This window comes from Geotrypetes seraphini, chromosome 6, assembly GCF_902459505.1.
Source record: "Geotrypetes seraphini chromosome 6, aGeoSer1.1, whole genome shotgun sequence".
In the NCBI taxonomy this organism is placed as follows: Eukaryota; Metazoa; Chordata; class Amphibia; order Gymnophiona; family Dermophiidae; genus Geotrypetes; species Geotrypetes seraphini.
In genome coordinates this window covers 212,768,516-212,784,192 of record NC_047089.1, presented here as the reverse complement: position 1 = coordinate 212,784,192, position 15,677 = coordinate 212,768,516, and the positions used below count along the sequence as shown (strand labels likewise).

General features: G+C 44.8%; 1 protein-coding gene across 1 annotated transcript in view; it reads left to right on the top strand.

Moving 5' to 3' along the window:
- Window positions 1-15,677, top strand: part of ADGRA2 (adhesion G protein-coupled receptor A2) — a 280,253-nt gene that overhangs the window by 96,791 nt on the left and 167,785 nt on the right. The window contains exon 2 of the mRNA XM_033948774.1: window positions 13,719-13,790. Within this exon, the coding sequence (XP_033804665.1) occupies window positions 13,719-13,790 (72 nt within the window). The remainder of the gene's footprint in view (window positions 1-13,718; window positions 13,791-15,677) is intronic.

Sequence of the window (15,677 nt, the reverse complement as noted above, 5' to 3'; positions counted from 1 at the left end):
GCACTTACAACCAAGCAAAGAAATCTACAAAATAGTTTTCACCCCCCTCCCTCCCACCCTAACTCAAGAACAGAGACAAAGTGCATTAAATTATGCATACTAGTTATGATTTTAAAGTTTGAGGCTTATGCAGATGAGGACAGAGCTTATGAAGGTAACCCTTCTTCTTTAGATCAGAAATAAGCAAATGACAAATATCAGTATATACTGTATATAAGGAAAACATAAAAGCATTTCAGTGATGGGTAGAGGGAGAAGATGGGCAGGAGACAGTGAAATAACAAAGCAGTTTTAAATGTCTTTGTAGTGGGAAAGGAAGCCCAGATCTTTAAGTCCTTTCTGTTAGGTGTCAAAAAATGTGATCTTTTTAATTTATGTTCTTTGATTGTCTTAAAGTTCCCTTTTTAGTATTCTTACCATAAAATTATTGATGCAATGGTCAGTTTTTCCAAAGTGCTTTCCAACAGAGGTGGCATTCTGATTGATATTGCAATTTTTAATATGATATCTATTTAAGTTGATTCTGGTCTTTAGCATTTGGCTTGTTTCACCAATGTAACATCCCTCTTTGCACTGATTGATGTATATATACTACATTAGAAGATGAACATTTAGAGGCGTATTTTCAAAGCACTTAGACTTACAAAGTTCCCACCCGGATGCCCCATAGGAGGGGTTCTGACTGGTCTGGATGCCCCATAGAAGGGGCCTTAGGCGTTAGGGCCAATCAGAGCCTCAGTCCCCTCCCCGGTGCATCCCAGGAAGCTCCATTTTAGATGACATAGGCAGGCCAGCTGGGAGGAGGGAATCCTCGCTCTCCATCCATCAATGCTGAAGTAAGGGGGAGGGGGGCGTCGGAGGCAGGGAAGGTCACTTGCAGTGGGGAGAGTGGGCATCTCGTCCACTGTGGGCAGTGTGCGCGGCTGAGCGGCAGCAGGTTTCTTGGTAGCAGGGAGAGTGGGTATTGATCATGCTGCAGAGGGGTGGGGGTGTTGCCACTGTTTCCGGAGGGGGGGAGATGTTTGCTGCTGCTGCTGCAGGAGAGGAGTGTTGTGATGCAGTGGGAGTGAGAATGGGCATTTCTTCTGCTGCATCACAACACAGGCTTTCTAGCAGTTTGTGACACTGACCGGCACCCCTTGACAAGTTGCTTATTTTTGTTGCAAAAAGCCAATGCCGCTTTTAGAAAATGGTTCGGCATTTTTTAAGAATCCACCAGAGGGCTCATTTCAATGTTGAAGAGCCCCTTTGCATGTTATCGTCGGAGACTGCTAGAAAGATCGCTATTGACAGAGATAATTCGTTTTGATAATCCACCGCTAAAATGCGTACAGGTAAACAGTTTAGCGACGGCATTAAAATTTTGAGAATCTTCCCCTAAGTGCTTTGAAAAATGAGCCCCAAAAGCATTCCAATGGCGGTCTCACAGAAAGAGGGGGAGGGAAGTGGGTAAGGTGAGAAAAGAAGGAGAGCTGGGTAGGTAAGTAACAGGGAGATATAGATGGATGATAAGAAGGTGACAAAGCAGTCTAACTTTATGGTTTGTAAAGCAATAGAAAACCAAGATCTTTAAGTCCTGTTTGGCAGGTGTCAAAATATTTTATCATTTTGATGGGAAATGAAAATGTCAGATTTGCTGTCTGTACCTAGGCCTAGATTCACTAACCTCACAGATCTAATCCGATCCGTGAGGTGACCGTTCGCCCGATTCACAATGTGTCCGCATGCAAATTAGGCCGATCGGAGGCACGCCCCAAACTGACCACATTGATCATTGAAGAGCCTGTAGATGGTCTGTAGATTTGCCTGTAGATCAGTGGTCTCAAACACGCGGCCTGCGGGCCACATGTGGCTCTCCGTTTTATTTGTGGCCCGCGGTCTGGACTGGATCATTCCCTTCCTTTTGGAGCAGCAGCGGGTCTGGCCGGTTCGTTCCGTTCAAAGCTGCGGGTTGACGGCTCCTTGCGCTATTCGCTCCTGCATCAGAAGCCTCTCTGACATCACAATATCAGAGAGGCTTCAGATGCAGGTGCGGATCTCGCAAGGAGCCGCCACCCGTGGCTTTGAATGGAATGAGCCGGCCAGACACGCTGCTGTTCCAGTGGCGTACCAAGGGGGGGGGGGCGGTCCGCACAGCTGGTCACTCTCCACTGTTCTTCCTAGTGCGGCTCGCGGCTCGTCTAGAGCAGGGGTGCCCAACTGCTTCCCTTCTCACCGCCGGCACCATGCTCTATGATCTCCCTGCTTCTCTCGCCGCCTGACCTCAATTCTGATGTCGAGAGGACGTTCTGGCTAGCCAATCGCTGCCTGGCTGCCCGGAACGTCCTTTCCGACGTTAGAATTGACGTCGGGCGGAGAGAGTTGGTCGGCCCCATGGAGATCTCGGCCTGTTCCCGATGGCGGCATCAGCAGCCTATTCCCCGGCGGCCGTGGCATGGGGGAGGGCAGGAAGGAAGAAAGAAAGAAGGGGGGGGGGCAGGGAGCCAGAAGGAAAAAAGAAAGAAGGGGGGGGGACAGGGAGCCAGAAGGAAAAAAGAAAGAAGGGGGGGACACAAGGAGCCAGAAACAAAGCAAAAAATGGGACAAGGAATCAGAGAAAGACAGACATAGAAAAAGAAAGAAAAAGTTGGGGAGGGAATGAGGTCTGGAGGAGAGGAAGCATACAGGAGGCTGAAAGAAGGGAAGAAATATTGGATGCACAGTCAGAAGAATAAAGTGCAGCCAGAGACTGATGAAATTACCAAACAAAGGTAGGAAAATGATTTTATTTTCAATTTAGTAATAGAAATGTGCCAGTTTTGAGAAAGAAAAGATAAAGAACTTTAAATATGAGTGCTGCAGAAAAAATAGAGTACTTGGAGGGCCGCAGAAAAAATAGTTAATGTCTTATTAAAGAAATGACAATTTTGCATAAGGTGAAACTGTTAAATGAAAGTTTTATAAACTATAAAGAGTTTAATCTCATGCAAAATTGTCATTTCTTTAATAAGACATTAACTATTTTTCTGTGGCCCTCCAAGTACCTACAAATCCAAAATGTGGCCCCGCAAAGGAGTTTGAGACCACTGCTGTAGATGATCTGTGCATGCGCTTTTTTTTTTTTTTTTTTGCTCTTGGTGCAAATTTTTTAAAAACTTTTTTACTCACTGTGGCTTTAACCGGCAGGTTTAAAGCGGGGCTGCACTGCAGCGTGTTCTGGAACTTAATAGAACACGCCATAATGCAGCCCCGCTTTAACCCACGAGTTAAAACCACGGAGTCAGGGCGGCAAAAACAGGAGAGTCGGGGCAGGGAGCAGGGCGGCAAGAGCAGGAGAGTCAGGGCAACTTTTCCTCAGCTTTCGCTTGTTTTTGGATCGGCCAGCCCAGTCGGTGTGCCTGAAAATGTTTAGTGAATTGCTGCAGGCTACATTTGCGGGCCATTTCCCCTCCTTTGGATGCACAGATCGGATCGAATCGGAGGTTGATCGGCACCACGGTTAGTGAATCGGGTCGGAGGAAAATTGCAAACACGATCGGTGGGCTTAGAGAATCTAGCCCCTATTCTTTGAGAAGACCTAACTGAATTCAAAAGGGTTTGCCTTTTTTTTTTTCGGTAGGAAATGCCTGGGATGAGGGGCAGCAAGTGCTGTCTGTGAGTCTAGAAGTGCTAATTGTTCATTAAAAGCTTTAATGAGCTTTCAGCCGAGCTGTTGTGTTCCAGGCCTCCTCTTCATGGGGCTGGCTTCTCACTCCCTGCTGCTTACCATGACTATAGGCTCCTTTGTGGTCAACTGAAAGCTGTTTACTTTGAGATAAAGAATGAGGTCTGCCAGAGTTCCAGTTACAAAATCTCTTCACAGACTTTTGGCATGTGGAGTCAGGTCTCTGGCCTTTCTATTTTTTTTTTTCCATTGCTTATTTATTTATTTATATTACTGCTCTGATTTTCCTGGTTATAACTTATTGGAGAAAAGTAAATAGGGGCATACCTCAAGGATCTATACTGAGAATGCTTCTTTTTTATTTTATTTATAAATGAGTGGAATAGGCATCAAGGAGTGACACAATCAAGTTTGCAGGCGGTGTAAATTTTTTCAAAGCTATCAAACCATGAGTGGATGGAGAGTTACCTTATTAGTTTCATTTGTTTTCGAGCAAGAAGTAAATGCTTTCTCCAGTTTATATTTTTGTAATTCGCCAAGTTCTATTTTTTGGGGAAAAAAAAGTTTGGATCCATGCAGATGCTACCAGGCAAACACAAGCACGACGAAAACTCTTCTTGGCTTTGAGAACTGAAACAGTGACTTTGGGTGCAACTTTTCTACTAGCCCAGGGGTAGGCAATTCCGGTCCTGGAGAGCCGGAGCCAGGTCAGGTTTTCAGGATATCCACAATAAATATACATGAGATAGAGTTGCATCTCAAGGAGGCAGTGCATGCAGATCCATCTCGTACATATTCATTGTGGAGATCCTGAAAACCTGACTTGGCTCCGGCTCTCGAGGACCGGAATTGCCTACCCCTGTACTGGCATATCCATGTAAATGTTTGGTTAAATACCGTGGAGTTAAATAAGTATTTTTCTCACCCAAGCAGTTGCGAGCTTTTCTGGCTATGAAGAAATTAGCCGCAGGGAATGTTTAGCCGTAAATGAAAAGCAGTTTAAGTAGCGGGAACTAGCTGTTAAGTCAATTCCTTTTTTCTTTTTAATTTGAGTTTCTCTTCCTCATATTCGGGTTCTCTCTCTCTGACTTAATTGTGGTCTAAGAAAGAAAGTCATATTGTTTACCTATTTTGATTGATATTATGTTGGTTCCTTCTGTTTTTCAGAAGCAAAAGTTATCATCTTGTAATTATATGAAAATTCAATATAAGAATTAAAAAAAAAAAAAAAAGAGTGGATGGTGAGGAATTGCAGGAGGACCTTGAGAGACTAGGATGTTCATTTTCAAACTTTTTGACTCATGGGCCACAATGGGTTCTTAAATTTGACAGAGGGGCCTGACCAAGAGCATCTTTCTATCCCTCCCATCCCCCTTGTCAGCAGAACCCTTGAGCACCCGCCTCCGCTGGGCAGCCAAACCCCCGCTGATCCTCCATCTTTCTCTCCCATCCAAACCCCGCCGACCACGAGCCCTACATACCTCCCTCCAGAGCAGCGTTGGGCTGGCAGCACTCTAAACAGGCTGCTTCGTGGCTTTCTCTCATCGGGGCCTTCTGTGTGCCGCGTTACTGATGACATCAGTGATGCGGCAGAGGGAATTCCTCGATTAGAGAAGTCCGCAAATCAGCCTGTTTAGAGTGCTGCCAGCCCAACGCTGCTCTGGAGGGAGGTATGTAGGGCTCGTGGTCGGTGGGCTGGATAAAACTAAACGGGCCAGATATGGCCCGTGGGCCGTAGTTTGCCCATGTCTGATATAGACTTACAAAGTTACATAGTAATCGTGTACACTTTTGAAAATGTGCCTCTAAACCTCTTAAAGGGCAATTCTACTGTATAAAAGGGTTGCCTACTTTTTGCAGTCTCTCAAAAAAATTTTTTTTTTAGCTCTGGCACACTAAACAGAGCAAATGTATTTTTTGTGGCACATTATACTTGAAATTATAAAATTGCACTGGTAGGCTAAGGGCTCCTTTTATCAAGCCGCGCTAGCAGGGTTAACGCATGCGACTTTTCATCATGCGCTTTCCCCCGCGCTGGCCTAAAAACTACCGCCTGCTCAAGAGGAGGCGGTAGTGGCTAGCGCGGCCGGCGGTTTAACGCACGCTATTATGCGCTTTAAACCGATAGAGCGACTTGATAAAAGGAGCCCTAAGTTTATAGCAGCCAAAGACAGACCAGCCATTTAAGCGGTCTGATTTGGCCACTAAACGTAGCCATCCAGGTCTTTAAATTGCACTACATAGCCAGCCGAGCTATCTGCTAGTAATCGGCGGTCATCTCAAGCTGAAAATTAGTGCTTCTTTAAGTTTAGTATTTATACACTGCTTATAGCCTAAGCAGTTCAGGTACTCAAGTATTTCTCCCTATCTCTTCCAGTGGGTTCACAATCGGACAACTTTCCTGGGGCAATGGAGTGTTAAGTAATTTGCCCAGGGTCAAGAGGAGCCAGCACTGGGCTTGCAACCTGAGGGCGCTGAGTAGAGAATGGCATGGGGACAAATTTTTCCACGTCCCCGCAGGAACACATTTTCCTGTCCCTGCCCCATTCCTGCAAGCTCTGTCCTCATCTGCACAAGCCTCAAACATTTCAAAATCCTAAGTGTTAGAGGCTTGTGTAGGTGAAGGCAGAGCTTACAGGAATGGGACATAGACAGGGTCAGCGGCAAAACCTTGCGGGTACGGGGCGGAGAAATCGAGCTCCTGCGGGACGGGGAAAAATGTGTCCCTGTGTCATTCTCTAGTGCTGAGGCTATAACCCTAACCACTAGGCCACTCCTCCACTCCACTTAGCTACTTACCGTATTTTCACCTAGATAACGCGTACCCGTGTAAAACGCGCACACGGGTATAGCGCGCGGAAAACACAAATTTATGTACAGAAATTTTTATATACCGCGCACACCCGTATACCGCGCATGCCGCCCCGACTCTCCTGTCGCCGCCCGACTCTCCTTTCGCCCACCCCGACTCTCCTCTGACCACCCCGACTCTCCTTTCGCCCGCCCCGACTCTCCTCTCCCCCTTGAAGTCCTGTCCCCACCCTGAAAGCCTGATGCCCCCCCCCGATGTCCGATTCACCCCCCTGCAGGACCGCTCGCACCCCCACCCCGAAGGAGCGCTCGCACTCCCACCCCGAAGGACCGCTTGCACTCCCACCCCGAAGGAGCGCTCGCACTCCCACCCCGAAGGACCGCTCGCACTCCCACCCCGAAGGACCGCTCGCACCCCCAAAGCCTCCCCCCCCCTCCCCTATGGAGAAGCTGTCTACCTTGTTTCCGGATGCCAGCGAGCCCAGCTGTTTCCTCTGCCGGCGGTCCCGCCCCTTCTCTGAGCCCTGCTGCGCTGCTTCCTCTTCCAGCGATTCCGCCCTTTCTCTGACGTTAGAGAAAGGGCGGGACCGCCTGAAGAGGAAGCAGCGCAGCACAGGGCTCTGAGAAGGGGCAGGACCGCCGGCAGAGGAAGCAGCTGGGCTGGCATCCGGAAACAATGTAGACAGCTTCTCCATGGGGGAGAGGGGGAGGCTGTGGGGGTGCGAGCGGTCCTTCGGGTGGGGGTGCGAGCGGTCCTTCGGGGTGGGAGTGTGAGCGCTCCTTCCGGGTGATGAATCGGGCGTCGGGGGGGGGGGGGGAACTATGTAAAAAAAATTTTGTACAACGCGCAAGGTTATGCGTGGTTTGTAAAAACCACATATAATGCGCGCGTTATATGCGTGAAAATACGGTAAGTGCCATTTAACCAACCATTAGCCATTCCTATCCAGTTAAATAGTGTTGAATATCGGGTGACTTATTTCTATGTTCTCACTGCACGCTGGGGGATGTACAATACTCCTGTTTTTGTTATGAAAAACAGTGCATCTCTCTGCATACTATGGGATGAAACCTAGGATTGCTTCAGCTTTATGTTTACCCTAAATATAGATCAAAGATGGTCGTTCGTACAATGAAATAGGACGTGCACGTTTTGTCTCACAGTCCAATTTCCATAGCGTTTCACACCTGCTCCTGATAACTCTAAGCCCGTATGAACTGAGAGTGTGCAGTGACCTGCCCTTCCTTTCTCCAGCATGGCAGGACATCCTTTGGAGACATGAAGGCTCTTGTAAAGCTCTCCAGATTCTAAGTACCGTTTCCCGTAATACAGGAATATGGATCTTCAGTTCTGCTTCCTCTCTGTGAATGCTAACAAGGCCCTTCCACCTTTAATGAAAGAAGTAACTAATTTGCTAGTCTCGCGCGCACACATAAGGAGTGATGCCAGCCACACATACCATAGCAGGACATGTTTCTCCACTCCTACCCTAGCTAAGATCATTTTCATGTGCAACTTTGCTCAAATTAGTCCCCTTCTTTTTTAACTCCTGTTATTCTAGGGTTACCATATGGCTCCGGGCAAAGGAGATAACAAAAACAAGAACCTTCTCAACAAATAATTTAAATAAGGAGAAAAATAAAAAGAGAGAAGGTACCGTATATACCAATACAGTGTATATTACTTATAATAATGAAAATTTTCATCATTATTTTGAGTATATTTTCTCAAATATTAAAAATCTATTGCACATATCGATAACATGATCAAAAATTAGCACTTAACTTATTGAAATCCAAATGGCTTGCACCTTAATAAAGTCCTTTTGAAGTCCTCAAGTGTATGTGTCTATATCAAGATCATACAGACATTGAATGGATAATGATCCAAATGTTTGCGTCATCAGGGACAAGTTGTTGAAAGTGATAAATCTGAATACAAGCAAGGAACATGCAGTATCCTGCAGATTGGAATATCTAATAACATAGTAACATAGTAGATGACGGCAGATAAAGACCCGAATGGTCCATCCAGTCTGCCCAACCTGATTCAATTTAAATTTTTTAAAATTTTTTCTTCTTAGCTATTTCTGGGCAAGAATCCAAAGCTCTACCCGGTACTGTGCTTGGGTTCCAACTGCCAAAATCTCCGTTAAAATCTACTCCAGCCCATCTACACCCTCCCAGCCATTGAAGCCCTTCCCAGCCCATCCTCCACCAAATGGCCATATACAGACACAGACCGTGCAAGTCTGCCCATAAATACTGAAGAGTATAAATTTTCCTGGCAATTTGCACATTATGCAGATTATCACTTTCGACAACTTGTCCCTGATGAAGCAATTAACTTGTGAAACGGTAGAGCCGCCGTCGGACTTCCAATGAATTTCTGATTGGATGTCAATGGAACCTTGGATTTCTAAAGGACTCTAACAAGTTACAAGTGTTTGGATCATTATCCGTTCAATGTCTGTCTGATCTTGATATAGACATATGCACTTGAGGATTTCAAAAGGACTTTATTTAAAGGTGCAAGCCATTTGGATTTCAATAAGTTAAGTGCTAATTTTTGATCATGTTATGGATATGTGCAATAAGAACATAAGAATTGCTGCTGCTCGGTCAGACCAGTGGTCCATCGTGCCCAGCAGTCAACTCACGCGGCGGCCCTTAGGTCAAAGACCAGTGCCCTATTTGAGTCTAGCCTTACCTGCCTACGTTCTGGTTCAGCAGGAACTTATCTAACCTTTTTTTGAATCCCTGGAGGGTATTTTCCCCTATAACATACTCTGGAAGAGCATTCCAGTTTTCTACCACTCTCTGGGTAAAGAAGAACTTCCTTACGTTTGTACGGAATCGATCCCCTTTTAACTTAAGCGCGTGTCCTCTCGTTTTCTCCACCTTAGAGAGGGTGAACAATCTCTTTTTCTCTACTAAGTCTATTCCCTTCAATATACTCAAAATAATGATGAAATAAATTAAATAAATTATTATAAGTAATATACACTGTATTGTTATAAACCTTCTCTCTTTTTCTTTTTCTCCATGGAAAGGAGGACAGATCGAGGCATCCGGGTTTTACTTCCATTGAAAGCAATGGAAGTAAAACCCGGATGTCTCAATCAGTCGTCCTTTTTCTGGAGCCATACAGTAACCCTATGTTGTTCTATCTTACCCACCTATCCCCACCTTTTACAAAACCGCGAGAGCAGTTTTTAGCGCAGGCCGGCATGTTGAATGCTCTGTGCTGCTCTCGACGCTCATAGGAACTCTATGAATGTCAGGAGCAGCGCGGAGCATTCAGCGCGCTGGCCTGCGCTAAAAACCGCTATTGCGTAGTGTTTTTCTCTTTGCCCTGTATTTCTGAGCGTGATAGGGAGCGTCTGAATGTGCCTATTACTCCGGAAGAAGTGTACTGGGCAATTGGGAATAGCCCTCTGCTGAAGGCGCCAGGTGAGGATGGCATGCGAGTGGAATTTTATAAACTTCTAAAAGAAGAGATTATCAATCCACTTGATAGGATGTTTAACATTATGGTTGGTGCAGAGGCTTTGTCTGATGGTATGAATATGGCACGAATTCTGGTGTTGCCTAAGCCGAATAAAGACTCTGAAAAAGCGTGACCATATCGTCCTATTTCTTTATTGAATACGGAGGTTAAACTGTTAGCGAAGATTATGGCAAATAGGATGGCTTCTGTTTTGCCCTCCCTCATTCATGATGCCCAAGTGGGATTTGTGAAGGGAAGGAGAATTACTAAAAATATGAGAAAATTGTTACTGTCTTTGGAACAGAGGGCGATGTATAATTTACCTTCGGTGCTGGTCAGTTTTGATGCTGAAAAGGCGTTTGACAAGGTACGATGGGATTTTCTATATGATACATTAAAAGTATATGGTTTTGATGTTTTTTTTGTATCCGCGGTCCATGCTTTGTATGCGCTTCCACAAGCTAAATTGGTGTTAAAAGATTTTGAAAATGATAAATTCTCTATTTACAGGGGGATGAGACAAGGTTGTCCCTTAACCCCGTTATTATTCGTACTTACTTTAGACCCCCTTATTCGGGATATATATATGCAATGTCATCTATATGAGGGATTGATATCGGAAACACAACTTTTAAACTTTCAGCTTTTGCAGATGATATTGTAATACACCTCACGGATCCTTTGCCTTCTTTAACGGCATTATTGGAATTGATTAAAGAATACGGTGATTATGCAGATTTCCATATAAATTTAGGTAAATTAGAGGCGCTAGCGTCCTCTGTGGTGGTAAAGGCCTTATGGGGGTCGGAGTTTCCATTGACTTGGGCGCAAGGGCAATTTATGTATTTGGGAACAGTAATGACTATGTTGACTTCCCAATTATATCGTCTTAATGTGGATATGCTTCAACAGAATATGGAACCTGGATACCTGGCAGACGTTGACCCTTTTTTAATGGGTCGCATCTGCTTGGTCAAGCTGTTTATCTTTCCTAAATGGTTGTATATGTTGCAAACTTTGCCGTTATGTTTACTCAAGAAAGATTTAAAGATCTTTTATTAAAAAATTACTTGTTTCTGTTGGGCTGCTAAGAAACCTAAATTAAAGTTGACCTATTTGCTGGGTAATTGGAATAGAGGGGGGTTGGGTTTACCGGATATGCGGATTTATAATTATGCGTGTTTACTTCGTCATTTGGGTGATTGGGTAAATGTGGCAAGCATTTATACTCCACTTCAGATGGAACAGGAGTTTTTAGCTCCTTATGATATATTTGTGTTACTACATAGTACGCGGAATGCGTTACCATCTCTTATTCGTTCAAGTGTTGTATTTAATACTTTACAGACGGTATGGCGTTGGCTTGTGCAATTATTGGGAAGGAATCCATTCTCTTGCCTTTGCAGGGTAATTCGGCTTTTCTTCCGGGTAGAGACTCTAGGGATTACAGATTATGGGGTGCAAGAGGAATTTTAAGATTGGAACATATACTGGGAGATGAGGGGGAGCTTTTGACTCGTACCGAATTGTTGGCTAAGGTGGGGGAGACTTGGGGAGCGCAGTTTGTATGTATATAAGTGGAACATTATGTGAGATCCCTTGACAGAGTACAGTTGAGTTTGCATTTTGGTGCTAGATTGAGAGAGTTGTTTGCTCAGGAGGAGGGGATGTCTCTTTCGGTGTCTTGTATGTTTTTGCAAAAATTACAACCAGACAAGGACTATCAGAAAATTCAGGATAAATGGGAGAAAGATTTACAGCTTAATTTGAGACATTGGGATGTTACCCGTATTATAAGAGCGACACCTGGGGTGACATCATGTTCATGGTTAAGAGAAACGTATTATAGGGTTACATTACATGCTTATTACACACGGACACAATTGTTTTATAGTGGAGGTCTTCCTACACCTTTATGTCTTAAATGTGGGAGGGAGGGTCATACATTAGGTCATGCATTTTGGTTTTGCCCCATAATTCAGCACTTTTGGAAGCGAATAATAAATTATATGTCAAAGATAATTGGAAGATCTTTGCGCTGTTCTCCTTCTCTCTTTATTTTGGATTTGCCAGAAGCTTTTGGCCATTTGCTTAAAGGACATAAGGCGTTGGATAGGAAAATGAGTCTCTTGGCTAGAAAATGTATACTTCAATACTGGACGATCCCTGATCCTCCGAGGTTTTGGCACTGGCGGAACCAATTACATCAGTTGGCCATTTTGGAAGCTAGAGATGCTGGAATTATAAGAAAGTGAAAGATGTTGTTTATACAAACCTGGGATCCATATTTGCAAGCTTTGCATCCTAAGGGCCGTAGTGCGATTTTAAGTTGGGTCTCTTAATTGGGCTTTTATTTAGTTGAATGAAGAGAGTATCATTGGGAAGAGAGTACTATTGGGTGGGGAGGGGTGGGTGTGGAGAGGGATGGTAGAGGTTATTGAAAGGTTCAAACACATAGTTACATATAGATAAAGTAAGGGTTTATTGAAAGTGGAATTTGTCTTTTATTATGTATATTATATTATTATAGTTGATGCATTATTGATGTGCTTTGATGTTGTATTTGTTGTATTTGATGATGTTTGCATCAATAAAAACTGTTTGAATCTAAAAACCGCTATTGCGGTTTTGAAAAAGGGGGGGGATATATGTTCCATCTTTGCTTACACCCTATGCTGTCTGTTAAAATGTTTTATCGCGTATTGCGTTGACATTGCAATGTAGCATGCTATGCCATACTTTTTATTGCAATTTTGAATATTTATACTGCTGTTGTCTATTGCTTATATTTGACTTATTCTTGCTATACACCGCCTTGAGTGAATTCCTTAAAAAAAGAAGTAAATAAAACCTAACAAGTAACGCTTTCCCAGACTAGTTGTCTTTATATAATTTTCTCATTTCTTTCTCTCTCCCTCTCCTTTCCATTTGTATTATTTTTCGTTCCATCTTGTTTTCCTTTCTCTCTTCCAGAAGCTCCTCTATTTGGAGTCCTCCCTGTGGCAACCAGCTGTGTCGCACTCACTCTTTTTATACGTTAACGTGTGTGGGTCACTTCATTTCTAACACCTGGAAAATGAATGCCTGAAAGGTCTTTCTTTGCAAGTCACCACTTTAGCTATTAATGCTGGGTTGCATTCTCTCCACTCGCCTCCGCCCCCCCCTCAGAGATAATTCTACCATCCTCCCTTTGTGTCTTTCATATTATCTAACAACATGATCCATTTTAGATGTGGGTGCAAGAGATGCAGGAGAAGCCAGGCTGGTCTCTTTTTTTAGAACCGTGTATCTCAAACGACGTGCCGCCTGAGATTTCAGGCGTGCCGCAAGACGCTGGGGAGGAGGAGAGGCGCCGGCTGGCTGTCAACAAGATGTGCCTCTCGTTGCAAGGTGCCAGTGCCTCTCCTCTCCACGCGTCTTCCCTGCCGGCATCCCCAACTGGCAGCTCAAGGCCCGTCTGGAGGGCTTTTGCGGCTATCGATGTGATGATGTCACGCATGTACGCGACATCATCGCACCGACGTCCGTGCGCTTCCGGATGCCTCGAACTGCGGCCACTACGTTTAGTGTGCCATGGCTCGACACAGTTTGTGGTACACTGCTTTAGAACATCTTCCTGACTCTTGTTTGCGACTGAAGCTGATGCTTTTCCTCAGACCACACACTAGCATTAGAGGGTAAGGGGTTGGGGGGTTCTTAAGTCTTGCATGCTTGTGGAATTCAGGTTAAATAATCAGGAATTTTTCTCTTTCCCTTTCTCTTTTATTTTCTCAGGGTTCTGAACAACAACAGGATAGTTCTTCTGAAGAATGCCTCTTTCTCCGGACTGCTCACTCTCGAGAAGCTGTAAGTGCCTGTCATCGCATGCTAACTATAAAAGACATTATTCTTTCAGGGGTTGGAAAACCTGGGGGAAACACAGTTTTTTTACATGGAGGAGGATGGAGACGGTGACTATTTTAGGGCTGGAACAGCTGTCAAATCATTGGCCATAACGTAGGACGTTGTGAGTCTTTTTTGTGGAAGGTTAATTCCTTGGTAGCTGCCAGGAACTTGTGCACTGCCATATGGGAGCTACCTGAGAGAAGGTACAAGATGCAAACACCACCAACAGGACCATCGTGTCTTCCATGTAGTATAGCCACTCCCAGGGTTAAGAGCTGACTGTTGGTCACCTGTTCCATTCTTGGTTTACTCCATTGCATTGCATATATGCCCCCTAATTCTCTAACCTTACCCCTCCCCCCAGATTCCATATATGGTGCTGAAAATTACACATGCAAGTTTGGGTGTATGCACAATTTAACTGAGCAACGAGCCAATTAGTACCAAAAATTAGACATTAATAATCAGTAATTGGCGTTAAATGGCAGCAATTTGGATTAGCTATTCTCTAAAGATGCACGCCGCAGATTTTGTAGCGCACAATTGGAAACGGGGGAGTGGCCATGGGAGGGGCAGGCCAGGGGCATTCACTAAAGATGCGCACATCATAGAATTTATGGAATCCACGCCTAACTTAACGCGCAAGGATTTACACCAGGATTCAGCTTGCGTAAATCCTTGCATCTAAAGTCGGGTGCAGACTGTCAAAAATGACTAAGACTAGGGGACCCTTGATGAAGTTACAGGGAGATACTTTAAAAACCAATAGGAGGAAATATTTTATCAGTCAAAGAATAGTTAAGCATTGGCAGAGGTTGTGGTAAGAGTGGATTTTAAGAAGGGTTTGGACAAGTTCCTGGAGGAAAAGTCCATAGTTTGTTATTGAGAAAGACATGGGGGAAGCCGCTGCTTGCCCTGGATCGGTAGCATGAAATGTTGCTACTCTTTGGGTTTTGCCAGGTACTAGTGACCTGGATTGGCCACCATGAGAACGGGCTACTGGGCTATTATGGAGAGCTGTGAACTAACTGTCTACATTGAATGATCTGTAATCTTTGATGTTTGTACAAGTCTTATTTGCTTTATTTTATGCATGTTACTAATTGTAAAGCCTCTTAGGAATAGGTGGTTGAGAAATTTTATAAATAGATAAATATTTTTACGTTCTTATCCTAGTGCTATGCACTGTTCTATAAATGGCGCCCATCTTGGAGCACCATTTATAGACTAGCACTCGACGTGCTTTTTTCGGTGCTCACACTTAGGCACCATTTGCTTAATCTAGTCCTTGGTGCCAAAATGTACGCACAAAGAAAACAGAAAAGACGACCAGTAATTTCTTTATTGTGGTCAAGAATAAAGCTTGCCTCAGGAGTCTTAGTCACAATGTGAAAAAATGTGTCACATCTGTTCTCTTATGCTAACAATGCTCAAGCCGAACAATTTATTCAACACACAAAACAGGCAAAGCAACCAGATAAAGGTGCGTGTGCCATGCAGAATAATATATCAATGTCTGCCTTCATTTTTCTGTTTTCTTTGTGTCTCTGCCTTGATAAGGAAGGATCTCCTGTTTGGGTGTGTTGTGCCAATCAGTGGCGTACCTAGGGGGGGGCGGGGGGGGCGGGCCGCCCCGGGTACCAGCCCTGAGGGGGTGTTCCCGGCCTTGCCGCTCAGTCCCCCCCCATGCCCGAAGGACCGCTCGCCCCACTGACCTTCCAGCACACCTATGAAGCAGCCCGCAGCAGGATCGCGACGTCAGCAATCCCTCAGCTGCTTGGGCGCTGCTTCCTGCGCCGCGGTCCCGTCCCTCCTCTGACGTCAGAGGAGGGGGCGGGACCGCGGCGC